The sequence below is a fragment of the Helobdella robusta genome, assembly GCF_000326865.2.
Source record: "Helobdella robusta unplaced genomic scaffold HELROscaffold_5, whole genome shotgun sequence".
Lineage (NCBI taxonomy): Eukaryota > Metazoa > Annelida > Clitellata > Rhynchobdellida > Glossiphoniidae > Helobdella > Helobdella robusta.
This window is the reverse complement of record NW_008705254.1, coordinates 3163754-3191753: the sequence shown is the minus strand read 5'-3', so window position 1 is coordinate 3191753 and position 28000 is coordinate 3163754. Positions and strand designations below refer to the sequence as shown.

The window sequence follows — 28000 nt, the reverse complement described above, 5'->3', positions numbered from 1 at the left end:
ATTTCAAAATATTTTGCAATACAAAATGCACATTTTGATGCAAGCCCAAAATATTTCGTTAAAACATTTTAGAAAAAAAATTTCAAAAAATTGAATGAATTTAACAAAATCTAGCAAAAAGCTACAAAATATTTTTTAAAAATAATTGATTTTCTCACATTAGTTTTTTACAAAACGTTTAATAATCACAAAATTTTCAAATTCGCAAAAAAAATCAAATTCAGAAAAAAAATTAAATTTTCCAAATCGCCATCAAACATCAGTCAATTCCAATTTGAAAGAATGCAGGCATGAATTATTTTTTTCAAGAGATCATAAGATAAGATAAGAGGTCGGCATTTTAAGACCCAACGTATCACGCAGCCTTGTGTCAGATGTTTGTAACATACAGTCAAACAAGATGTATACTGCTGGACTAGGTTAGGATTGTTGTTCTTCATCATATTCCATCCTAACCGGTTAATTTGACTTTTTTATTTGTGGTAGGTGTTCAGTTTGGCTTGGCATAGTTTGGCGATAATTATTTTTGTACGTTAATATCGTGTATCGAGATAATCAATGTGTTAATAGGATGGATGTTAATCGTTCAATGTGTTGGTATAAATATTCATATAAATAATGTATAATGTATAAGCTGATATAAATATTCATATAAATAATGTATGAGTATTATAAATACTTTTTATATGTACACACGAATACTTTTATAATTGTGTATACGTTTTTATACGTATATATGTATATATTTATTTATTCATTTATTTGCATTAATGTTTGAACCTATAATTTATTTTCGCTCGGTGCCCTATTGAATGAAAAGCATGTACGTAGAATGAAAATATCATTGCGTGGGAAGAAATTTTTGTTGGTGCAGCTGAAGATTTTGAAAAGTTAAAAACTTTCTCTGTTGTGCTAAACGTTCTTTGTTGAACTTTCATACCAGAAACAACATTCCTATTGGAATCTTTAAATTTGCTTTTTGTGAAAGGTTAAATTTTTTTTTGAAATGTCTATTTAAATATCAAGAAAAATATCTTGTTCATTGTAATCTTAACCGTTTCCTATTAATGTATGCGATACACCCACGTAAGAATACAAACATACATAATTAGTGTGTTAGATGTAGGCTGTTGTAACAAGTGCAATCGTAATGCAAAACCAATTGTTGTAGATGATTGTGGATAAATTTGAATGCACTTGGGTGATGTCAGACGCCCGTTTGTCAATTTATTCACTGACTTGAAAGAAACGTTGCATACATAAAAAATACTTTGGAAATTTAGAATGAAACTAAGACAAAAAGACCATTTTCTCAATTGCTTTCGCTAAGATTATAGATGCCTAAGATTTATGACTTTATAAAGGATTGACGATAAAAATGGGTTTCATATAAAAATTTACCACATCAAGTAAACAGAGACTGAAACTTTTTGGGACGCCATGTAATTTTTTCAAAAAAGTAAAAAAAAATTGTATATATTAGGTTTTATATTGTATATTTCGTTTTCGTTATTCATTTCCATCAGGACTATCTTAATAAACTTACATTTCGAAGTTAAGCGAACCTTCGATGAAAAATTTGCCACGTGATGTTGTTAAACGCACGTACGGAATGAACATTTAAATACATTGTAAATGAAACGACCAAAAAAATATCCCATGCTAACTTATGATCATATTAAAGCTTATTTATAATCATTGAAATACATGTTAATCTTTTATAAAATAAAAAATCTTTATTTTTATTCAATACTTGTTTAACTTTATTTCAACAGGAAATAAAAAAAATATAAAATATAAATATAAAAAAAAAGTTAATTCTTCCTTTAATTTATTTCATTCATAGTTCATCAGTTTCTGAGGGCAATATCTTAACAAGAAATGACTCAGCGATTCATCATCATCTGCCTATGAATAAAATGATAGGATATGATGCGATGTGATGTGATACGATACGATACGATATGATATGATACGATACGATATGATACGATACGATGCGATATGATATGGTATGATATACGGTCTTCAATATCATCATTATTATCATTGTCACCATTGTCTATATCATCACCACTGATATCATCATCACCTTATTATCATATTGTCTTATTAACATCACCAACACCGTTGTACTCACTAAATGATAAGTTACAGTAACTGTAGTACTTTTACAAAAAATAATTACTTCTTACGTAACTCCACATTACCTATAAGATACTACTCATATTTCATGGCAGTGCATTTCTACATATTTTCACTACAATTTTAATTTCATGCCAAAATAAGATGCATCAAACTAGTTTGTTTTCACCGTTGGTTCCAACTGTAAATAATTTCCCAGTCTCCTAATATTTTTTGCTTCAGGTGTTAGACTTGCAAAGCAATAACATTAGTAAAAAAAATTCTCAAGAATTATTTTTATTTTCGTGTCTTCGACAAAAAATCATTTTCAATTCAACAAATCTACAATGTTATAAAAACAAAAACCAAGCCACAAAAACATACTTTTGCTTCAGAAAAAGTTACAAAGGTTTTTTAACAGACTGTTTTTTTCATCTATAATAACTTTTATACCTTTTTAGATCAACTGATGGGCGGCATGGTGAGCGCGCGAGTTTCGTTTTATTAGTTACCGCCACAAGTACATTTCGTTACGAGAAAAAATGGTCACAAAACATGACGTTGTGTTTTCCTATCATGTTGTTTGTATGTGTATGTGCGCGTGTGTGAACGTGTGTCCGTACGTGTGATGGTGTGTGTGTGTGTGTGTACGTGTGTGTGTGTTTGTGTGCGTGTGTGTGTGCGTGTATGTGTAGTGTGTGTGTGGTTGGTCATCGCTATGTCACATTTTGCATGATTAGAATAACGAAAACATTTCCTGTCAACGAGCTTTTTCCCAGTTTTTTATTACTACAGAAAATTACTAATTAACTTTTCATCCTCATTTTTCACAAGAATGATTTTTAAATGTTTTTTTTTAATTTTTAATTTAATTATTGTGACTTCAAATTGATGTCATTATGTGTGTTGTTAATGATGTCAATGATGATGTCATTGTTCATGGGCTGGTAATTGTGACTACAATGTTGATGAGGTTATATAAATATATTGTAGTTAACACGAGGATGATATGAGAAAAATCAATTTTTAAAAATCAATTTCAGAGCAAAAAACAACGCTGATGGAAGTAATTATGCTGATGATGACCGAAAATGATGACTGGCGACGAAGATGATGATGACGTTGATGATGATGGCTATGAAAAAGAGGAGGAGGATGACGTTGAAGATGACGTTGATGATGACGATGTGGTCCCGATTATGATGTGTTGGTAATAATGATAATAATGATTTATCAAAATTTTAGTCCTTCCTGACATCATGATAATCTTCATCTATGAGCCTCGCATAAAATAGCTTCGCGGGACGTAGGCCGTAGTTTACCCACCCTGGCCCAACTCTACTCACAATGTATGTGCTGCACTGTTCATTGCACTACAATGCTATTGACTCGTCTCATTTGGATGAAAATGTAAAAACCATAAAAACTTGCCAGGTCAGCCTCTAACAAAATTAACACATACGCAACAGCGGGTAATTTTACACTAACATAACATAGACATATGTGCGAATATGTATAAATATTAAGTATATATCAGAAAAACTTTTCCGAAATGTTTTTATAAAATTTTAAAAACGCTTAACAGTCACTAGCTTTTAATATTATTTTCATCATCATTCTTGTCGTCTGTGTCATTTAATTCGTCATCGTCATCATCCATCTTATCAAAGTCATCAACCTCTTCCTCATCTTGCGTCATCAACTTCTTTATCATCACTCGAGTGATTTGAGTTTTATCATTATATGTGATCACCTACATCACACTCGTTGTTATAATCTTTATCACCATCACCATCTTAATCACCATCATCATCATCACCATCTCTATCACTATCATCATCATCATCTCCATCACTATCCTAACCATCGTCATCATCATCGTATAGATGGCATTCATAAGCGATAAATCATCATTAAAGCAATTATTGATGGAAGAAGAGGAAAAAAAATATATGAGACCATCTTTCCAACATACGATCACATCTCACGGAGATGAAACTCAGAAGTAGAAGTAGCAGTAGAAGCAACCGCAACAACAACAAAAGGACCACTTATTTGAAGGCAACTATCGCAATTTTGCGTGTATCGCGTTATTTTATAATCACTTTTGCCCAAGTCTTTATCATTATTAACATTTTAGCCTGAAAAAAACCTCTGGCAGTTTTAGCCCGAGTGAGTAACTACATTTGAAAAAGTGGACCGCCACTTTAGTTAACCGTTTATGTCTGTTATTGTCCTACGATTAAATACATATTTTTAGGTTAAAAGGTCAAAGGTTAGAGTTATTTAGAGTTTATATATAAATAAATGATTACATAAACAAATAAGGTTTACTTTTAAAGTTTTATAAATAACATTGTCCATACGCTGAGAATCATCATTTTTGTTGGAGTCATTAAATTAATGACGCACAATAACCGGTTTATAAACAATAATTCAGTCTAGAGCGTTTTGCGAGTTTAAAAATTTTATTTTAGTCATAGCCATTAGTTGCATCTATCCATTGCTTTAAATTATCTATTTTATTAAAGTTGACTCATCAAGTTGTTAAATTGTCACTAGTTGTAATGTGAAAATAAAAATTATATTTCAATTTCAATCAACCAGGAGCTGAAGCCTAGTGACCCAACTGCTTGTTTGTGAAGTCAACCAACAAAGTGAAATGTAATCAAAAGTTAATAACTGTATACAATTTAAATTAATGTTATTTTAACTTACTAGAGACCACTTCACGATCAACAACTGACCTAAAATAAAAAAAATTATTTCTTGAATACTTTAATCGAATACTAAGATATATATTTGTCGCTTGAAGATCAATTTTTATAATTCTATAAGTCACTTAGCAACGAGGATTCATCTATGGGCAAAAGTGCACGTCTGAACTGACAATGTAACTTCTGCTGGATTCTTTTTGCTATCGAACAAGATCACTGTGCAATTATTCGTTCGCCCAGCAACTTAAAATGTTTTTCAGTCGAGTAAATTTTCGTTTTGTATGTTTTTTTTATAAACATTTGAGTTTTGTTTTGTTCAATTTAAAAATATTAAAAATTTAAACGTTCTTGTTAATATTATAATCTGATCTTAGATAGTTTATTTAGTTTTTGTTGTTATGGTTGGTGTAGAAGCTGCTGTTAATTTTATGACTAATACAGTCGACAACAACAAAACATGACACAACAGGAAGAATCAAGGGTAGGAAATCAGTCGATGGATTTCACGAAAGCTTCGTCCATTTGTCAGTCATTAATTATCAAAACCAAAAAACTGGTTGGTTTTCTATGAGAACGCATTAGGGAACGGTATCAAATTTTTTTTTTTTTCTTCGTTTGTTTTTGTTTGTTTTGTTTTGTTTACATGATATTAGCACATATATCGGCAGTATTTTGAAAAAAGTATCAAAATGGTAATACGATGTATTTAAATAAAATTAATTCGCATAACTTAATGAATATCTATTTTAAATTTTCAGTTCAGAAATTCAAAATCATATCAAAGCATGATAAAAAGATACCACAGACTAAAACGCTAATAAAAACAAGTAGTAGTAACTGGAAAAACAAGAAAAAAACAAGAGCAAACCAAATAAATACCCATTTTGGAGGGTTCCCTAAAAAAAATTGCTGTGAGAGTCATCACAATATGAACGGCATCAACGATCCATCACTTAATGTGAGCCGTCCTGAAAGCTTGTTTGTTTTGCCCCTTCTCATTTCACATTTATTTGTGTGTTTGTGTGTGTGTCTGTGTGCGTTTGCGTGCGTGTGTGTCTGTGTGCGTGTGTGTGTGTGTGTGCGTGTGTGATGTGTTAATTATTTAAAAAAAACAACCGAAAATTAAAAAAAACATAATATAAGAATTCTTCATAGTCATAAAACTTCCCAAACATCTTGCCACCTACCTTCCATTCTTCCATCCAATCACATAGTCCACTGACTGACAGGTAAGTACAACACGCCATTCCTTGAAATTTTAAAACCAACGCCAGTATAACTGGCCGATAATAAAATTTCTTGTTTTATGTCAAGCCAGAACATTTCGGCAAAAGAAAATTTATTACCACTGCAGTTACCACAACCGCGACAACGGCGGCGATGGTGTTAGCGTCTGTGTCGACAAGAACACCACCTGCTCGTAACAATAAATCATTCACATAGTAATTAAAGCACTCATAAATGTGCGGTGCTTTATTAAAATGAATAGATGGATAGCATGGGGCCATCGTCATATTTGCTGTAATCTTCAAAAGGGAGTAGTTTAGTTTGAAGCACATTGTAGGTAAATTACGTTACTTAATACCCCACTTTTACATTTCAATTCAATACAATGTTGGAAATTTATATTGGTAGCAATAATTTACAAGAGAAAATTTAATAAACGTTTATATATATATATATATATATATATATATATATATATATATATATATATATGAGAAAAAAACTAAATTTCTTTCCTGTTGTTGGCTTAAAAATGTTCATAAATGCACTAGCAATTGTCTGCACTACTTGGCACAATAACCACCTCATGAACGGCGATAACACAACGTCAGTGAATATGAAACCTCCAGATCGTCACATAAATTTATCGGCGCAGCCACCACACCAACCACAGCCGCAAGATTTCTAAAAAAAAGCAACAAAATCAACGAAACAACGACGCGTTGTCGTCAACCTCAATAGATGCAGCGCGTCGTTATTACATTATTCGGCTGGCCATACTTGACAAGTTTTTTAAAATTTACTTTGGCCTGCCTTGTGACATTTATTTTCTATGGAAGTTTTGCTGTTAAACAAAATTACGTTTCGTTTCGAATCAACAACACTGACATTGACAACAACAGAAATAGTACCAATAACGTTAACAACTACAATTACAACAACAACAGGAACAACAACAATGAGGACACTGACAACAAGTTTTGTACTGTAAACTAACAAGTGCATTGATGTAAGGATGATGAATTGTATACAAGATTCTGCTGACGTTTGCGCTTCGATGTTTTGTTGATGTTGTCGGCGTTGTTGTCATGTTGTTGTTGTTGTTTTTGTTGTCATGTTGTTGTTGTTTTTGTTGTCGTCATCATCGATGTTATTGTCTTTGTTGTCAAAAATTTTTTTAAGATTTTGTAGACGTTTTCAACAAAATTTTTCTTTTTGGTTTGTTTTGCTTTTGTTGTTTGTAAGTCGTCCTCTTCTTTAATATTGATTTGTCTTTGATCACTGTGTTGCTTTACAACGGGGTGGTGATGATGATGATGATGATGATGATGGCAATGATGATGATGACGACGACGATGAAGATGATGATCATGACGACAAAGGTGATGATCATGACGACAAAGAAGATGATGTGGAGGAAAAGAGAGGGAGAGAGATAGAGAAGAAAAGAAAGAGGAGGCCGATGATGATTGTGCTGATGATTGTGCTGATGATCGCGTGTGCCTTGTAAAAATATATGATGAGGAAATGAAACTGATAATGACGAGGCTAAATTAACTGATAATAAACATGAATGATGGTGATGAAGATGATGATGATGCTGACTTTGGTAATAATGACGATGATGACGACGACGATGATGATGGTGATGACGACGATGACGATGATGATAGTGATGATAACGATGACACGAGGATTAAGTTGACTACGAGCAAATGAAATGAGGAAAAAAAACGAAAAAAATTGTGCCAATAATGAAAAATAAAAATTATGAATTTATTTTTGAAAAAATTTCTCGGTATCAAAAAAATCTGAGAACGATGAAAATTGAGGGGAACGTTTTGAAAATTTTACAGAAACAGTTCCACTGCAATCAAGCTTACTGAAATTTACGTTAGAGTAATTGACATTGTCACACGCAAACGCATTAGATAGCTGTACTTAATGCACTACTTTGTACTTAAGAATTTAAATAAAATGAAAAACTGACAGAAAACGTCATATCCTGTTTTGAATGAAGAACCAATGAAGAATAGGTACATTCAATTGCAAAATGACGTCAACTGTGTTCTTTCTACGTTTCATCTATTCCGATTAAAAGTAAAATGAAGTACCAATAAAACATTCTTGATAATATAGTGCATAAATTTTATTTTTGAAACATAAATATTTTTCAAAATTGTAAATACTTCGTAAATTTTCAACCGTGTATTCGGCGAGAATTTTTGCAGAAAATGTGAGAGCGGTGTCATCTGACGAATTAAGACAAATATCATTCAATCCCTCCAATGATTATTCTGTAAATTTTATATCAATAATATATGGATAACATATGTTAAACGATGGCAACATACAATAAAGAAATGAGAATTGTGATTGTTTAACTCTATAGGTTATTAATTTGTTAAGTTTAACGTTAATGTAAACCAAAATTTACCAAAATGAATTTATACGTCAATTTTACCTTCTTTCAAAAAAAATTATTTTGCTGTAATGATTTGGATGCATTGGAGATGTGAACATCCATAAGAGGGCATCAAGCCAGAAACTATCATTTATCGTCAACTTATTTGAGACAAGACAATTTTTTTAAATTAAAAAATAAAACGTTGACATTAACCATTTTTCCATATAAGATTTATTTAAAAAAAAAATAACGTAAATGAAACAATGAAGTTTTTAACTGAATGATTGATACAAGATACATAAAATTTTCTGATGTCTATTGAAAATTTATTCTTATAATTAACGACTGAATGTTAGAAGTAAATTAATTAATCAATTAAAAGCAGGTTAACATTCGGTGAAAATTTAATTAATAAGGAATAAACATAGCAATAAGCTAAACATATTAATGAAAAAATTAATTTTATAAGTTATAATCCTGAAGAAACATTGAAACAGGCAATCCATTCGTACGTTTCTGGGGACCTACCAACAAGCATTTTAAAGGAGAACAACATGTGAGCGAGCACCTGGAGCACATATGAAAATGAAATAAACAATTTTGTTTCAAAATCACGTCCCGATAATTGTATAGGGAGTAGAAACAATTTTCCATCTATAATTGCCAATTTGTCGTTAAGGTTTCTCTCCGTATTTAGGTTGTTATCATAAGTTCTCGTTATACAAATGACCTTCCGTTCAATTAGGCATTTCTTATTTTAAAACTTTTGTTTTTGTGATGTTACTATAAGTCACCGTTTGAACTAATTTTATAAAGTTTGATTTTATGATAAATTGTTCCATCATAATGAATAAGTTGAATATTCTAAATATTTTCTCTAAGTTTTATTAATCCGATTAGCAATTTCCTTTTTACATACTTGGAGATATCCTGTTGTTTAACTACGCTTTGGTCAATCAGTTAATTTATTTAAAAAAAAACTAAGTATTAAACTAATGTTTTAAGATATGGCCCAGGATAGCACTTCCTATGGAGTTTTTAAAACGATGCAATCAATATCTCGCAAGGCAGAGTTTGTTCGTAAACTTCAAAATACTTCAAAGCTTTCGTAACATTCAGTGCTTTCTTGTAAAAACGTTTAAGACGTTAAATGAAACATCAGTCCTTATGTTGTTCACCATTCCGCCACTATAGATAAACCAATCAACATGCATACATACATACATTTATGAATAAATCGTATGTCCAACTCATTTGCAAACAAGGCAGAAACATTTATAAAGATGTAGCATCAGTTTAACTTGAAAACTTAGCTGTTATAAAAACTTCCATTGGGTAAAATATAAGCTTTAATTACTTTGCAGATAGGCACAGAATGACGAGACCATTAGAATTGAATAGCGGGTAGAAAAGCACTTGTAAGAAAATAAACAAAGTTAATCATTGATATAAATATATATATATATATATATATATATATATATATATATATATCATAATATCATATATGTATATCATAATATATATATATATATATATATATATATATCATGCAAAAAATAAATGGTGGTGCATTTAGTTACGTTGAAAGTTCTTCCAAGCGAGATGCATCCTGACATGCCTGCTGATATGACCTATGCATATATTAGGTTAGGTAAGGTTAACAACCTTAGCGCTTTTGAAATTTGGTCACCTAACATGTAAAGGAGTATATAATAGTGCCTTTCAATTTAACAATCAACAAAGTATGCTTCGTTGTTCATAGCGCTGTGCGTATGTGCGTATGTTTGTTTGTACGCTATTCTGCTTGACATTTATTCATAAGTGAATTCTTTTCATATATTATTATTTATTATTAGGAAAAAATTTATACAGAGTTCGTTATAGCAGTTTTCACAGACACTATTAAATTATAACCAATATTTAATCGTCTTTTAAATGGCAGGCTTGACAGCAAAATCATGTGAACCAATCCTTACATGGTTAAATTATTAAATGATACGAACATTTATTGTAGATTCATATATATATATATATATATATATATATATATATATAACAAGTAGTTATTACGTGAGGCAACTTCTTGGATGGACATATCTTCGAAAAATATTTAGATTTATAACAAATTAGTTTAACAGATTCGTTACTTGAGATGAACATCGTGTTGCATTGCTACCTCACACTTGTAGCGCCAGTGCATCAGGCAGCATTCAGTGCTGGGCGCATCCTTGATTTCTAAATTTCACAAAATTTTCCATGAGCAAGAAAGTTAGAATTTACAATTGAAATAATAAAATAAAACAACTGCAAATAATTTTTATTTTTCGTCACAAACGTTAAACAGATATATATTATATATTTTATATTTTAAACTTTAGTGAGAAAAATCGAAAAAACGAACTACAAACATGTTAACGCCAAACATTCGGCAGAATTTATAGAATATTGTAAAAATTATGTTAATATGTTTGTAGTTCAACATATTAAAAACATATTAACGCCAAACATTCGGTAGAATTTATAGAATATTGTAAAAATTATGGTCTATTACCAACATTTACTCGAAGTTCTGCGACCAACCGACGTAATTTAACAATCGAACAAGATCGCGAGCAGCGACTGCTCCATCTCTCTCGAGAATTAGAAGTTAAAAAGAAAGTAGTTCAAGACTTGTCGAACGAACTACAAACATATTAACGCCAAACATTCGGTAGAATTTATAAAATATTGTAAATATACATATATATATATATATATATATATATATATATATATATATATATATATATATAAAGATTTGTTTTCAGTTCAATTTTTAAATGTCTTCTTTTTGATATTTATAATGTGCATGGTGTGTGCTTGTTTGTGTGTCAATAGGTAGGTAGGTAGGCACCGTCACACCTCGTACATCCAGAGTCGTTTTTAAAGTAGACAAAAAATGCAAACTTAACCAGAAACAATGATTATGGGGAAGAAATAAGAACTTGCAGACGTTCGTTACTAGAAATAGTTTCAAAGATAAATTAGTTGAATTTTTGCTTTCAAAAATGTTGGTGGTCATCGAATGGTCTGCAGAGGTTGGCGCCCCCACCATGGGGGGTGGTTAGTTGATACAACACGGTGCATCAGTAACTTCTGCCATTTATTAACAGCATTCCCTCTACTACTAACCCTACGCTTCCTTTTATTTGAGTTACGCTTGTGAGTTACATTTAGAATCAATTGGGACATATGCAAAACAGGCACAAAACGCGCACATAAATATAATTATCATATCATTAAAACATGGTGCTTCAAAAGAGAAAATAATATTTGCCGTTGAATTGTTCGATATAAGGGCAATGCTACAAATCGCCCGAGCAGTAGGTAAGGCTGCTATTCACTTTTCACCGCTTATTTATTTCACGACCAGTTTTATTTATTATTATTTGTTGATGAATTCATTCAGCATGCAAACATGGATCTATGGTATGTTTTGCAAATTTATATAGCAAACGTAGTTGCACTCGGTTTAGTGAGTTGAAATGAATTACCTGGACCTCTATGGACCCATTATACTTGCAGGAAATGAGATATATTTGAAAATTTTTACAATATTCTTAATTTAATCGCTAGTGACTGCACACTTCAACCTAAAAACTTCAAAACGAAGAAGGGTGAAAAATTTTTAAAGTGTTTGCAAAATGATGATGATAATAATAATAATAATGATGAGCTGTCATTCGTCGGCGGATTAAAGTTCAAGAGGTTTGGCGAGCTTTCTAACAATTGTTGAAGAATATAAAAAAAAACAAAATAAATAACAAACAATGGATCAATGAATGTTATTTGCGATAGTGTAGAACTACAAATATGGATCTTCAATGAATATTTTTATCGCTACGTAAGTTAAAGTTCGAGCGTGCTAAGATTACGCAGTGGCAAATGTCGCAAATATGATTATTTTATTTACGTGGCTTGAGCGATAACACTGGTCAACACCCAAAAAATTTCCTAAGGTCTTTCGGCTGATTTATGGAAATTTTGATGTCCTGAATCCAAATATCACATTGGTTTTTCTAGATCAGGTCAACTTTCTAAGCTATGGCCATATCTTCATTTTCACTTTTTTGTGTACAGTCCCAGGTATTTTCGCTGTATGTGATGCTTTGTTCTTAATCACTTCATCACTATGAGGAATTTGCAATTTTTAATTAATTGGTATTTTTATGTTTCCCCTATGCACACACACACACACACACACACACACACACACACACACACACGTTCAATGCATTAAATCACGTAACTACAGTCACGTGATCAGACAATCGCAGACATGCCCGGACGAGGCTGTGTATAACTATGGATAGTTACGTCAGCATTTTCCAAATCTGAGCCATATAGCAGATTGCATTAGTATAGGTATCAGTTGCAAACGAATCGCAAGCGAACGACATGGCTTCCAAGAGAAGATCTTGTAAAAATAAACCCGACGTATTTTGCTATATCTGCGGTGAATACACACTTGTTCATAACAGGAATCAAGTCACATGTTTCATAAAGCGTGCTTACCATGCTTATTTTGGTATTAAACTTGGTGACCAGGATAAAGATTGGGCGCCACACATGGTGTGCAAGGCTTGCACCGTGTATCTGCGTCAGTGGACCAAGGGCAAGAAGACGTGTCTGAAGTTTGGAATTCCCATGGTTTGGCGGGAGCAGAGAAACCATGACACTGACTGCTACTTCTGTAGCATCGATCTGACTGGGATAAACAGAAAGAACCGAAGCAGCCTCGAGTATCCTGATTTGCAATCCGCACGTCGTCCTGTAGCTCATTGTGATGATATTCCAGTACCTGTGTTTCACAAACTTCAAGACATCAGTGATGACGAATCCTCCAGTGATGAAGATCAGGAAACAGAAGAAGAATGGCCAGTTGTTGACGATGAAACTCCACAGCTTTTTTACCAACAGGAGCTAAATGATCTAGTTCGCGACCTCAGCTTGTCAAAGGCCTCTGCTGAACTGTTGGCATCCAGATTGAAAAAAAAAACCTCCTCTCTGGCTGTGCTCGCATCACCCTGTACCGCAACAGGCATCAAGAGTACCTCCAATTTTTCTCGGAGGTACAGGACTTGGTGTACTGCACAGATATTGCACAGCTTCTGCACCACCTGGGAGTGCCGCAGTACAAGCCCGAAGACTGGAGACTGTTCATTGACAGCAGCAAGTGGTCACTGAAATGTGTTCTACTGCACAACGGCAACCAGTTTGCCTCTGTGCCCCTTGCTCACTCTACTAAACTGAAGGAGAAGTATGAAGCGGTGAAGTATGTGCTGGAGATGATTCGTTATGATCAGCATAAGTGGGTTATTTGTGTCGACCTGAAGATGGTGAATTTTTTGTTGGGGCAACAATCCGGGTTCACCAAATACCCATGTTTTCTGTGCATGTGGGACAGTAGGGACACTGCTCACCATTACACGAAGAAGGACTGGCCTGTGCGAGAGGAACTAGTGCCTTGCAAAGCAAGTAACGTTATCAACAGCCCTCTGGTGGACAGAGACAGTATACTCTTCCCACCACTGCACATCAAGCTTGGCTTGATCAAGCAGTTCACAAAAGCTCTAGACAAGGAAGGTGGCTGCTTCAATTACATGTGCCAGACATTTCCGGGAGTAACCATAGTGAAGTTAAAAGCTGGTATCTTTGACGGTCCTCAAATCTATCGGCTCATCAGAGATCCAGAGTTTGAAAAGTCAATGAACAAAGTGGAACAGGAAGCATGGAATGCTTTTGTTCTCGTTGTGAAAAACTTCCTTGGCAACAACAAGGCCAGAAACTATGCTGAACTTGTCAACAATATGGTGACTGCTTTCAAAAAACTCGGATGCAACATGAGCATCAAACTGCATTATCTATTTTCACATATGGATCGTTTTCCTGAGAATCTTGGATCAATGAGCGACGAGCAGGGAGAGAGATTCCCCCAGGAGATGAAGGAGAGGGAAACCAGGTATCAGGGACGTTGGAATGCCGTCATGATGGCTGATTACTGCTGGACTCTAAAGAGAGACATCCCTGATGCTGAGCATTCCAGGGTATCCAATAAACGGAAGTTCCAGCCCTAAATTCTTAACAATGACGAACATTAATGACCCTTACTTAAGGTACTGTGTTTCAGAACGCTTTTTTCTCTTTGAAACCAATTCCGAATGAGAAATGTTCATAGAAATAAACCGATTATGGCACAAAAATTTTACTGATTTATTCACAAATAAAATAAAATAAACATTTAACTTAGCAGAAAAACTGGACCTGACCTAGAGAAACGGATGTCATTTTCGGACTCAGCGGTGCCAAATTATCATAAATCAGTTGTAAAAAATTAGGAAATTTCCTCAAAAATTTTTTTTGTTGCTCAGTGTAATGTATGCATCTAATCTATGCATTGGTGTATGCACGGACATGGGTCTATTAAATTGTAAAAGTATATTCATATGTGTGTGAATGTGTTATGTATGTCTGTGTTTGTCTGCGTGTGTATTTTGTGTGTGTGTGTGAATGTGCGTGTGTACAATCATTTGTTGTATTTGTTCAAGTAATTATTTATCTCTCTCACTATATATATATATATATATAATATAATATATTATGATATATATACATATATATATATATATATATATATATATATATATATTCATAATATATATATACATATACCAAATACAGATGTTTGGATGTATGTCACAGAATTTTATTTTTAGCATCATAAATGATCATTCTACTAACCTTAGGACGTTGATTAAAATAAAATTCAAATTCAACCGTTTCAAATTTCAGCCATAACTTTTAAATTGGAATTCAAATAATACAGCGAAACTGGTTAACAACGTGGATAACGAACCATCATCATCATTGGCGGCAGAAGTAACACCACCAACATCAGCCTCAGTTAAAAAGCAGAAAGAGAAGATGGTCTTCTGTGACGTATTCAAGCCTGCATTTCCAGTCCACCGTCTAGAAAAGTTGGGCCACATCAAAAACATCTACGTCAAATACTTTCTAGCTGAGTTTCTGGGGACATGTCTCTTGATGGTCAGTATGTTGGTTGGGTGTTTGCTTTTCTGATGGTCAGTCAGTTCGCTGGTTGGATGCTTGTTTGTCTGATGGTCACAATGTTGGCTGGATGTTTTTGGTTGATGCGTAGGTAGCATATGTTGGTAGGTTTGCTCTTTCTTTCTTACACATCATCTAAATTTTACTCCCATTTCATTGATGGTCAATGATTTAAGTAAATTAGATTTCATGGTTTATTGAAGAAGGTTGTTGAAGTATACAAATGAATATATTTGATAATAAAATTTTATTAATAAGTCTCTTAATTCCAAATTATCAAATTAAAAAATGTCCTAAAACGTTGGTTGGAAATATAAAAGCATTCGCAATGATACAGACGCTTACATTTTTGAATGTTTTTTTGACCAGTCGTTTTTAGGTTAACCTTCATTATTGCCATTGGTTTCATTGTAAAAAGAATATTGATAATAAATCTTTCAATGGGAATGCACCAATCGAATACAAAAATATGTTGACTGGGAAATCAGAATAGTAACAAATCCTCTAGTTTGACAAATTTAATATCTTCTCTTTTTAATTTAGAAACATGTTTCGCGTGAAACAGAAAGTTAAACATAACAAAAATGTTAAAGAAATAAGCTTGAAAAGCCACCAGCATTATATACGCTAAAAACAATGGCTGCCCTGCTGACGCTGAACATCATCTTATCAACAGCTTGGTGGGTGCAGCTCGTCGGCCCAATTTGTTCTATCGAAAGGAACGTCAAGTTCGGACGGGCCGGTGTGGGGGTGGGGACTGTCCGTCGCCATGGCATGTTACGCTACCATGGGGGTATCAGGCTAGTGGATACCTTCTTATTTATCTTCAATATCACTATGCTGATTTTTAGTTAACGTAAAACAGCTGCAAAATACATCCCTTCTACAAATAAACAAACTCTAAATACTTTTGTTTTAAACATTTTCTGTAGATTTTTTTTTAACTAGTCAGAGTCAAGTAATATTGGTATTGATTGTAATTATTGATTAGTAAATAAATGTTCAGCGAGTTAACCATGCTAATGATGCTTTTTTGTACAAACCAGTTCATAAGTATGCGTTAAAATCATGCAAGTGAACATGTTAACATGACTTATCCTGGGATGTATGGCATCCAGCGAAGAAAAAAATTATTTCTCAGTCAGGCACGCGCGAGGCATTTGATGAGAAACAAACATAAACATAACGACATATTTGATGACGGAATGAACAAACAACAACAGGGGCCCACATCAATCCCGCCGTGTCCTTTGCATTTATGTCTGTTGGGAGGTTGTCCCTTCTAGGCATGCTGATGTTCTGGCTGGCTCAGTACTTAGGAGCCTTTGTAGGTGCTCTATTGGCGTATGCCCTTCATTATGGTTCGTGCTAATATTTTTAACAAAATATTTTTACATAGAGTTATTCAACCGTTCACTTGAATAGATTAATAAATTATGTTAATGAGTTAATTTTGGTTGGTATTTTCCATTTAAATTATTGAAACATAAAAATTAATAGACACATTTAAATGAAAACAAAAAAAAGGCGCAAATAAATAAACCACTTCAAAAATTTCACGGCTCATCTTGAAAGAGAATATTTAATTTTTACTCAACTTTTAACTGAACATCTCACTGTTAAAATAATTTCAGAGGCCATAAATTTGTACGATGGGGGCAAAAGAGCTATAACGGGGCAGAATGCGACGGCCCAAATATTTGCAACCTACCCACAGCCTGGTCTGGGTGTATACACTAGTGTCATCGATCAAGTAACCATTTACGAATCTGTTTTTTTTTTATTTATCAAAATCCTTTCGAGTTTCGTTTTTACTTAAAAACATTTACGAAATATAAAATTAATGATGTGTATGCTTTAATGAGACATTCATACGCGAAATATATAACTATGGAGACATAGTTACATGAGTATATGTCCGGTCCGGTAAATTATGCGTGATTCTCTCTGATTGAATTTAAATGTGGAATGAAATATGATAGGACGTTGCACCTTTCATTAACATTATTTCGCCATAAAATATAAATTCATCACAGTCTATGCTTTCTATCAGATTATAGGCACGATGGTTCTACTGATATTCGTTATGGCCATTTCAGATAAAAGAAATTCAAACATTCCTCAAGGTGATTTGATTGACATAAAATACAAACCATTGTAATGTTCGTATTTTGAAATGTTTAGTTTATGTGTAACAAATGTATTAACGTTCGTCCAAGACGAACCATTTATTGTTCATGCTTCTAAACTTCATCAAAACATATTATTTAATGTGCAAAAGCAATTTAGTTATTTTCACCGAATTTAGTCTAAACAATCTCAACAAAGAATAGACTGAGCACACTCAACTGGTATAGAATAGTTGTTACAGCTTCACGAGTATTAATATTAAATAATGACAGAATAAATTAAAAAGGAACAGAATAAATTAAAACCACATGACGTAATACAGTTATTTTGGGACACTAAAATAGTATTATATTGTTTTGTGAAACGCTTTCTCCAAAAAGTTATTTTGAAAATGAAGGCTTGAAAAAAATTAACATTAATTTTTTCTATCAGAAGTTGAAAATAGGTTAACCTCTTAAATTCGGTGTAAACGACGTCTTGCATTTAAAAAAAGAAATAATTTATTTATTACTTTAATGTTTTTACAACATTTTCAAATAAAATTTTCATAAATTTGAATATTTAACCAGAGTTAAATGAAAAATAATGCCGTTGATAATGCCACATGACGCTCATCCAGAAATTTTTTTTCAACTTTTCAAAAGTCACATGCAACTTTTTCCATTCAAGTTAAACTCTCATAAAAAATGAAAATTTTTAAATTTTTGTACTTATTTATAACGGGCACACAGAGATTTCTTGCTGGTTTTCAAGTATTATACGGAAAGATTTTTTCCTTCACAAACATTATTAGCCAGCTATACTCATCAGCAACATTGATTAGTAACAATGTTAACCAGCATGTTTCATCATCACTGCTCTGCAGGTTTGAAACCGCTGGTTGTCGGCGCGTTGGTTGTCTTCGTGAATTATTCCTTCGTGTACAACTGCATGGGAGCTATTAACCCGGCCCGAGATATGGGACCGAGAATGATGACGCTTGTCGTTGGATACGGAGTTGAAGTTTTCACGTAGGATTTGATTCTCTTTCATGAAAGTTTAATTTATTTTAACTTTCTATTCATTATCTTGTTATTAAATTTCATTTCAATTTTAATTCATCATACCGCTGTAAAGCCTCATGGTTAAAACACAAAATATTTTGATCTATTTAGTACACATTTAAAGAAAGAATACATTCAACAGTTGATGCAGTAAACTTAAAATTTACGATTAAGATATTTACGAAATATATTATGAATAAAAATTTGTGTTGAAACTTCTAACTGCACTGTAATATCTAACACGATTAGTACGATATATTTTGTTCTGCTCGCTTGGTTAGATGCTTGTATAACTCCTAACAGTCATCCCGCACTTCGTCTGATTTTGTTTCGTTTTGTTTTGTTTGTTTTTCAGTTTTTTTTTTCAAGCCAAATGAAAATAATAAAATTGAGAGAAATAAATTTATTTTCTCACGTAGGATCTACGATTATTTTTTCTGGGTGCCTCTTGTTATGCCACACGTTGGGGCCTTCCTCGGTGCTCATATTTATCAATTGTTCATTGGCTGGCATCACGCTGACGATGATGATGATGACATCACGATCACGAATAACGATTTGAAATCTTTTCCGCCGGAGAAATTATAAAATTCAAGTGATTTTTTAAGAAATTGTGTGAAAAGTTTATTTAAAAAATTTTTTTACGCAGTTTAAATATATTAATTTATTATTCAATGTTTATATTACTTTTGGATTGAAATTGAAATTTTCTTATTTATTTTTTCATTAAAAAATGTTGACTTGAAAAACTCCGACACTCACACACATACACACACACACACACTACACACACACACACTCTGACACACACTACACACTCTGACACACACATATCAAACTGACGGAACAATGGCCTGTTCGTTTGTCGAGTTTTTAGCACACCATGCACATGCATATTTACTAATATACTAACATATTTCTAATGTAATAACCTGCGCCACAGAAATTTTGAAAAATAAAATCAACAAACAATTGGACTTTGTGTCTTTTGGTACTTATAATAATTAAAATAATTCTTGCAAGCGTTCTCTTACTCTGTCAAATTTTTAAACTTGAATGCACCTCCTCTAGATAATTATTTTCTCGATTTTTTTTTCTACAAAATCTCAACTTGTTCTTGCACTTGTTCAATTTATTTTTCTTTAAATGTCAAATGGTGACTAAGACGTTTGCTTTGAAATATCAATCTCTTTTGTTCTAAACTTGTTTAAAAGCTATTTTCCTTCCAGGCAAGATAACATATACTTTATACTAGAGATGATATAATAGAGATAACTCAAACATTCCAACCTGACTTGTTTCTAATATATCGCGTTAGTGTTGATTTACAAAAGTTCGAAAACTTGAGTTTGGATTTTTTTAATTAACATTTTTAAAATAATTAACAAAGAGAGATTTCTCTGTTGTTTTAATTCTCGTAAAATTAATAAAGTTTTCATGCGATTAAAGTGTTCCGTAACTTAAATGAAGACCATCGCCTTGTTATATAGTTCTACATAAATATATCTGTTATACTGTTAATATTAGAAATTCAATCAAAAGTGTTCGTCTTCAAACTTCAACTAAAAACACGCACTAGTCACTTTGAAGTGCTTCAAAGTGCTTCAAATACCTCTCAAACCTATATCGGATTTGATATTTATTTTGATATGTATTTGTAATTTTTTAAATTTAGAAATCGATTTGTTAAGAGACTCTAACATGAACAGCAGGTGACTTGCAGTACAAATAAGAACAACATGAGTTTTCACATCGTAGACTACGTGATATTCGCCTTAGTTCTTGTGGTGTCTCTGATCATCGGCTTGTACCATGCATTCTCAGGCGGCAAGCAGAAGACTCCGAAAGAGTACTTGGTGGGCAATCGATCGATGAGCACACTCCCTGTGGCACTGTCAATGTTGGTTTCCTTCTTGAGTGGGATCGTGGTGCTTGGCACTCCAGCTGAGATATACACGAAAGGGACGCAACTGTTCATGAGGACCATTGGATATACGTTGGCCTGCATCATATCATCTCTCTTCATCGTCCCTCTGTTCTTCAACTTGAAAGTCACCAGCTCCTTTGAGGTGAAACTTTGAAATATTATTTTTAAAAGAGTTATTAAATTTAAGCATCTCTTTAAATTTTGTTTGACATTTAGTGATGAAAAAGTGTCGTTATTTGAAAACTATTTTAGCAAAAATATTTATTATTCGAACAATACTATTGGGTAGTAATAATTGGAATTTGTTAATTAATGGCATTGGTGACAAACGTTTGCATACGAATAGTACCTGGAAGCTCGTTTCAAATCGAAAGTCACAAAACTTCTGGGCACCGTCAGCTTTCTACTGGGAAATGTAAGCAACACAATATTCTTCATTATTCATTTGTTTTTGACATAAAAACATTTGTGTGTTGTAGGTTTGAATGCACTGGATTGGAGTGTTGTTTTTACTTTTGTTAAGGGTTTTGTTATATTAATACATACAAAGGGTATAACCATTTTATTTTTTAATATTGCAAAGATTTATTCTAATAAACTAAATTTTTTTATTAAATAAATAAACCTTTATAAAATTTGATAGCACCTGCAATCCTTATTAAATTCTCCTAAAATCTCAACCAAACAGATCTTCTACATGGGTCTCCTACTATATACGCCATCAACTGCAATGGTTGCATCGACAGGTCTCAACTTGTATATCTCCATCGTTGCCATCGCAATCATAGGCACTGTTTACACAACATTTGTAATAATTTTTTATTTGTTTTTACTTGAATTGTTATTTTTTGTCTTCTTTATGTTTATATTATAAATCTTTGCAGTTTGAAGAGCCCTTGTCTAACGCATTAAATTGATGTTGTTAAGATTAATGCTAATATTATATACTTTTCATGTCGCATTTTTTGTCAAATTCAACGTTTCCAACTCCGGGTGTTCTACAACGTTATTTATCCATTTCATTTCAAGTTATCTAATTGTCTTCTTATTCTTTCTATACCTCGATCTTACATTATTTTGTGAATTTGCTCAAAAAGTTATTTATTTATTTATTTTATTTTTTCTGGTTCTTAACATTTTTATCATGAATTTGATTTTTACTCTTTGTCTCCAGCCGATTCCAAGCTTATTTTCGTAAAATACTTTTCAAATGCTTTTAATCTGACTTGACCAAGTTTTGCTTATATACAACTCCATTTTGTTTGTTAAGATATCATGGGACGTTTTTAGCAAATTTTTCTCAACGAGTCAAACATTCCTAGTGCTACCATCATTATACTGTTAATCATTTTTGTAAAGTTGTGGTTGCACGAAATTGTCAGCTTTTCTAATTGTTTCCTCTCTTTAACTTTTTTAGCTGTATGCAAAGTCAATTACTTGTGACATGTGATTTCAATTAATCTGTGGAATTTTAATATTGCCTAATTATATTGCATGCCTTGTCAACTTAAACAATTTAAAACGAGCTTAAAGAAAGTTAAATATAAATTTTTTTTCTCACAATTATCAGTTATCAATTATTATCAATAATTCTTAACAGCTAACCATTCTGGTACGTTCTATCAATCAGTCATCTAAAAACGCACCTCTATTGTTTGGTTTTGATGGTGTTTCGTCAGTAATTTACAGTTAAAATACTATTTATATTCATGTAAAAAATAGATTGTATTTTTTGTAAAATTAGAAATTTTCAACAAAACTTTAATTACAGGGTGGATTGAGGGGCGTCGTGTGGGTAGATGCTTTCCAGGCCGTCATCATGTTGGGTGGCATGCTGTTCATCGTCGTCCAGGTATGTACCTTTTTTTTAGAAAAAAAATTATATCAACGCTGACAATTTATGCAAGTTTATTTACTAAACTTTAAATTGTAAATCAAACTGAAGATTCTTGTGGTTTCATAAGTGGTTGACGTTATAAAAATTTTCAAGTAATTTCCTGTTTATAAGTTTGATAAATATTTAAGTAAGAAAGGGAAACTTTTTTGAATGATTAAAGGGGATATTGTTGGTTGGTGGGTTCAAGGAGATGTGGAGCATCAATGAAGCCGGAGGGAGAATCATTTTTTTCAAGTTCGTTCATCGCCTTCTTTGCAACAAATTAAATTAAATAAAACTATTTCTGTTTAATATTTTCTTAAAGTATCAAAATTACCACGCAATGTCTCACTAAATATTTGTTGACTTAAACTGTTCATTTACCCACAAAACAGTTTCAACCCTGACCCAACCCAGCGACTTTCCTTTTGGTCGACCATCATCGGTGGCTGCTTTTCCACGCTGACAGTGTTTGGAGTGGGACAGATCAGCGTGCAAAGGTACTGCTCCCTCCCCACACTGCCTAAAGCGCAACTGTTAGTTACTCAACATTATCTAAAATCAAGCCTTTCAACGAGTAATTCGATTTTTCTCTACTATAAATATACTTTTATAAATATGTTGAAATTTATTACAAATATTTCATCTTGGATTTTCAGATCCGTGATGTTGAACGTGCCACTAATAATAAGCATGAATGTCCTGACCTCTCTGGTCGGTCTCGTCGTGTTCGCTTACTACGCCAATCTCGGTTGCGATCCTGTCAGGAGCAAGCAAGTTCAAAACGTCAATCAGGTCGGTATTGTATACTTTTCAGTTGTAAATTGAAAAACTTTAATAAATGCTATCTAGGTAGAATTGTTTTTCATTAAGCCTTAATAACATTAGTAGTTGCTTCCTCATGAACATGATTTCTATGTAACCTCAGTTGGTACCCTACTTCATGGTCAACGTACTCAACTACCCTGGTCTTCCTGGTGCATTCCTGGCTGTCCTCTTCAGTGGGGCTCTCAGGTTCGAGTGGTGTATATAATGCTTGCACGGCGTAATTGTTTGAATATTTTAAAATAATTAAATTACATAATAATTGAGACTCCTCGGAGAGATAAGTCGGCGTTCACGTATGATAAAACCTTGAAATTAATGGAAACACGATAACAAAAAACACATACAGAAAACCGATTTTCAGACTATAATTAAAAATCATTACATATTAAAGTAAAAGGAAATAAATTCTTTTCCAGTTTGTTTTGTACAAGCATATCGTGTACTCATTCGAAACAACGCATAGCGTAGTTTCAAACGCTGTACGTGTATATACACGAGCTGTAGATCAGTGAAACGTGGTTAACTAAACTCTAAACAACTTATTAGTTAATTTTATTCACAAATCCTTCTACACTATATTTACAAATTTATTTTTGAAACTATCTTCAATCAATAGGCGAGATACATTATTCAGGATTGATACATTAAGTTAATTCATATCATGATGTGATAATCTAAAATTTAAATAATGTAGTCTTTATTTTATAATTTTTAACTTCTAGAGTTATCTTTGTTTTAGTTGATTGATCTTCAAAATCTTACACTCGTGACTAGCTGTCGGTCAGACGGTGGTTATCTTGTTATATAATGTATTCAATGGCGATTGCATCGTTACGCGTGGTTATAAATAATCCAATTAAATCCATTTCTTAAAACAAAATTGAATGTACTCACCACTAACGAAAGTGAAAAAATTTTACGATTACTTTAGATTTTATTCAAAACATTAAGTTATATAATTTTATCAGATAAAAAAAATTAACTTTATTGCATGTTTCTATGAGTTGATGTTAAGTAAGGTCGTATACACAAATGTATTTGAAGTTAGACAGAATTTTTCAAGTGCCTACCAGTCGTATTAATAAGAAACAATCACCTGTGTTACACTTGCTACAGAAATTCATTAAATTATCTTGTAAATTGTGTTGTACATCTTATCAAAATTGTTCTTTTTTCAATATTGTTATACTCAACAATCTCAGCGCTATCATCCTCCTTGCGTACAATACACCAATCATAATTGTCGCAGCTCAATATCCAGCTCGTTGAACTCTTGTGCTGCAGTCACATGGCAGGATTTGGTATCACACTTCTTCAAAAATAAAACTGAACACAGGAAGGCTCTCATCATCAAAGTTCTAGGTAGGTGGTGTTTGCAGATGACGCGAATAATTCATATAAAAATTATTATTTATTAATAAACAGTTGTCGAGGTTGAATCATTGCTTTTCTCTTGCAGTTATCGATGCTAATGTAATTCAAGTTAGATTTTTTGCTAATGATATATTAGTATTGTGATACTATATGTCAGTAATAGAATTACTCTTTTTATATCTTTTTTGGGTTGAAACAAAATATAGTCAATTAATATTATACTAAAAACCATAGCAAATGCTTATGCTTATGAATATGATCATCAAGCTCTAGTGTTGAAATTGAATCTAATAAGTACTTCAAATGAAAATGGAAATTGCAAATGTAAAGTCATAAACTATTCACGTAAAAAACGCAGGAGTTAATAAATACTTTGTAATTGCAGTCGCATTGTATGGCTTGTGTGCACTGGGGATAGCATTTTTGGCTCAACTGGTAGGACAGCATGTTCTGCAGGTTGGTTGGCTGGCTGGCCGTCAAATTTTAATGTCGAAAGTTGTTTGTGGTTAAATGTTGAAATTCAATTGTTGCGTGGATTTATAGTTATTAAGCTTTACACTGTCTTGACGTGATGAGTTCAAATATCAACTAATATCTAAACCGTGGAAATATTTTAATGTTTTGTGTTGTGAATATTAGGTTATTAATGTCTTGTATTGAGAATAATTAGCATACGATGAGGTACAAATAAACACAAAGGATTGCGATTTATTATTTTAAAAAATTGATTTTGTCTATTATTGCATGAACAAATAGCAATTGGCGAACTAATAACAGGCTTCTCTAAGTTTTTCAGGGGCAACCATGGGCCCCAGTCTTGGCATGTTTTTGTTGGGGGGCATCTTCCCGTTTGCCAATGCAAAAGTTAGTCAATTTTTCCATTTGTATAGTGCCCATCTAATAATTTTTATCAGCTGCTTTCGACAGGGAATATTGAATTTATTTTCCCAACTTGTGTGCAATTAAAGTACACAAGGCTCATTAAGACATTTTAAATTGAACATATGACGGGCGAGGTTTGGGCTCACCGGACCATAAGCAACGATGCTATAAAATACCTTACATAAAAAAAATCAGATAATCATCGTCATCTCATAGATACAAGCGTTTTAATAAAGTTTTTAAATCTGCTACTACCAGCATTTTGTCATTTTCTAAATTTCGCAGAATAATGGTCATTCATCTAATCTCTAGTAATCTTAAATTTATTCCGTGCCATTTGAGCAGGGTGCAATATCGGGATGTGTCGTAGCTTCCATCTTCTCATTGTGGCTGAGCATTGGAGCCTTCGTAACGAAGCCTCACATGCAAACGCTACCCACTTCAATCGATCGTTGCTACGAATACAACATTTCCACGACAACCACCATGATGACAACATCCATCATGACTGACTCTGTAACAACTTCGAATCCATTTTATGAGTTTGTTTTATTTTGATTATAAAATTGGATTTATTTCACAAATAGAAAGAAGCTCATTCAAAATTAACTTCTATATTAGCAATAGAGATATTGTAAACTGACAATACTTTTTTAACTGAAACAAGTCACTGCAAACATTTCACTGAAAAGCTCTCTCATCAGCAATTCATGAATATTTAATATTATTTTCGTTGACTGCAATAAGGAGGTCATTTTATGTAAATGATCTCACGTTTAATAAAAACCCCCACAAAGACAAGCAACATCACCGGCGACACATGGAGAAGTAGGAGGAGGAGGAGGACTGGAGAAGATGTACGAGGTGTCGTTCCTGTGGTACAGCGCCATCGGGTGCCTGCTCACCATCATCATCGGAGTGGTCGTCAGTCTCATCTTCAGTACGTACGCTGAGATGTCCTTGTTAGGGTGAGTTGGTTGACGATTAAATAAAAAATGTTAATGCATTGAAATTTCAGGAACGGACATGAAAGTAGATGACAAATTGTTCATCAGTTTCAAAACTACTCAGTCACTTTGTTGCCCGTGTAAAAATGATACTGATGATGAAAATCACTACAAAGTTTGTTTCAAATTGCGCCTATTCTTTTTAATGAAATATTCTTTTTAATAAAGTAAAGACTTAAGTGTAATACGATAATACACTTTTAAAAAATAGATGTTAAATTTGTTGATGTATTCTCGTTAAAAATTTTAAATGTTACAAAATTGTAAAATGAAAAAGTTTTTATTTCATCCACAGGACGCAGTTAGCGTGACAAAATTTTAATCATTTCCAGGAAGTTCATTGAATCTCCTAAACACCAATAACGGGAACACCATCCACAAATCGCCAGTTAATAATTTAATTAATTCCTTACAATAATAAATGTCATATATAATTTACCGAATTCGAACATGAGAGCTCAGACATCAAAAGAATTTTTTAGGCAACATTTTCCGCATAAGCAAAATGGGTCTTTGTCATCACCTCATTCTTGCCCTCTTTACGTGCTTACCAATTGGACATAAATTTAACACCAAAATTTATTGTAATGTCAACCTATTGCTGTATCATTCAAACATTTTAGTTCACTGTCGTGCCACGTCGGCGTTGTTTGCAATAGTCGCACACTTTCAATCATAATATATCGTTTTTTTTCTCGTGTTTATAGAACTTGCCGAGAGTTTCCCATTTCACTTATACTCAATACTAGTAGTAAACGCATTTGCCTACCTGTATCTTTGAACAACATTTTGAACTTAGGTAATAATAAACAATGATAGGTTTTAAACCATTTATACCAAATGTAAAATAAAATTATTATATAAAACGGTTTTAAAGAAAGTTAAGTTAAATTTGTTGAATGCAATGTTGATCTAGTACCTTTTGAAATAATCTTGAAAGTGTGCAAAATTGGACTTCAACGAAAACTGAAAATAAATAATATACTTCACATAAAAATATTTTTTCTAACTGTATCTATACTTTTATTCTAATTGCATCTAATTTCAAGAGAAAATGTTTTGTTAATATTATCATTAATTCTGTTGATAAATTTTCAGAGGTAGCAAACAACCAACACACGCGCGCGCGCACGCACGAAACAAGTGAATACGCGTATATGTACACGCATTAGACACATATAAATCAATAGAAAAACTTGTATATCAAACTTTTATCAATTTATTACTAGCAATGAAAAAGTATATTTATTAATTAATTTATTAACTAATTTATGCGATCATAATTATCTACTAAATTAATTTACTAAATAAAATAAAACTAAACAAAAAAGCAGAGTAAACAATTTTT

The 28000-nt window shown here is 32.6% G+C and overlaps 3 protein-coding genes across 3 annotated transcripts; all 3 read left to right on the top strand.

Annotated features, from left to right (window-relative positions):
* Positions 1 to 12915: 12915 nt before the first annotated feature.
* On the top strand, positions 12916 to 14594 carry HELRODRAFT_163420 (hypothetical protein; the record flags this gene model as incomplete). Its single annotated transcript, XM_009027291.1, has 2 exons — positions 12916 to 13490; positions 13559 to 14594. 2 exons carry the CDS (start codon positions 12916 to 12918, stop codon positions 14592 to 14594), a joined length of 1611 nt encoding a protein of 536 aa, XP_009025539.1.
* A 644-nt stretch (positions 14595 to 15238) lies between these two features.
* Positions 15239 to 19734, top strand: HELRODRAFT_95422 (hypothetical protein). Its single transcript, XM_009027014.1, has 8 exons — positions 15239 to 15564; positions 16262 to 16385; positions 16809 to 16946; positions 17220 to 17338; positions 17639 to 17711; positions 18581 to 18725; positions 19178 to 19557; positions 19583 to 19734. The coding sequence occupies exons 1-7, from the start codon at positions 15442 to 15444 to the stop codon at positions 19344 to 19346; spliced, it is 891 nt and encodes a 296-aa protein (XP_009025262.1). The 5' UTR covers positions 15239 to 15441; the 3' UTR covers positions 19347 to 19557; positions 19583 to 19734.
* A 242-nt stretch (positions 19735 to 19976) lies between these two features.
* HELRODRAFT_189216 (hypothetical protein) lies at positions 19977 to 27967 on the top strand. Its single transcript, XM_009027290.1, is given in 16 exon segments — positions 19977 to 20827; positions 21032 to 21100; positions 21374 to 21478; positions 22457 to 22537; positions 22743 to 22816; positions 22957 to 23097; positions 23221 to 23356; positions 23490 to 23575; positions 24639 to 24751; positions 25149 to 25219; positions 25541 to 25627; positions 25991 to 26187; positions 26443 to 26767; positions 26948 to 27403; positions 27630 to 27765; positions 27785 to 27967. The coding sequence occupies 13 exon segments, from the start codon at positions 20498 to 20500 to the stop codon at positions 26615 to 26617; spliced, it is 1665 nt and encodes a 554-aa protein (XP_009025538.1). The 5' UTR covers positions 19977 to 20497; the 3' UTR covers positions 26618 to 26767; positions 26948 to 27403; positions 27630 to 27765; positions 27785 to 27967.
* The last annotated feature ends 33 nt before the right edge of the window (positions 27968 to 28000 follow it).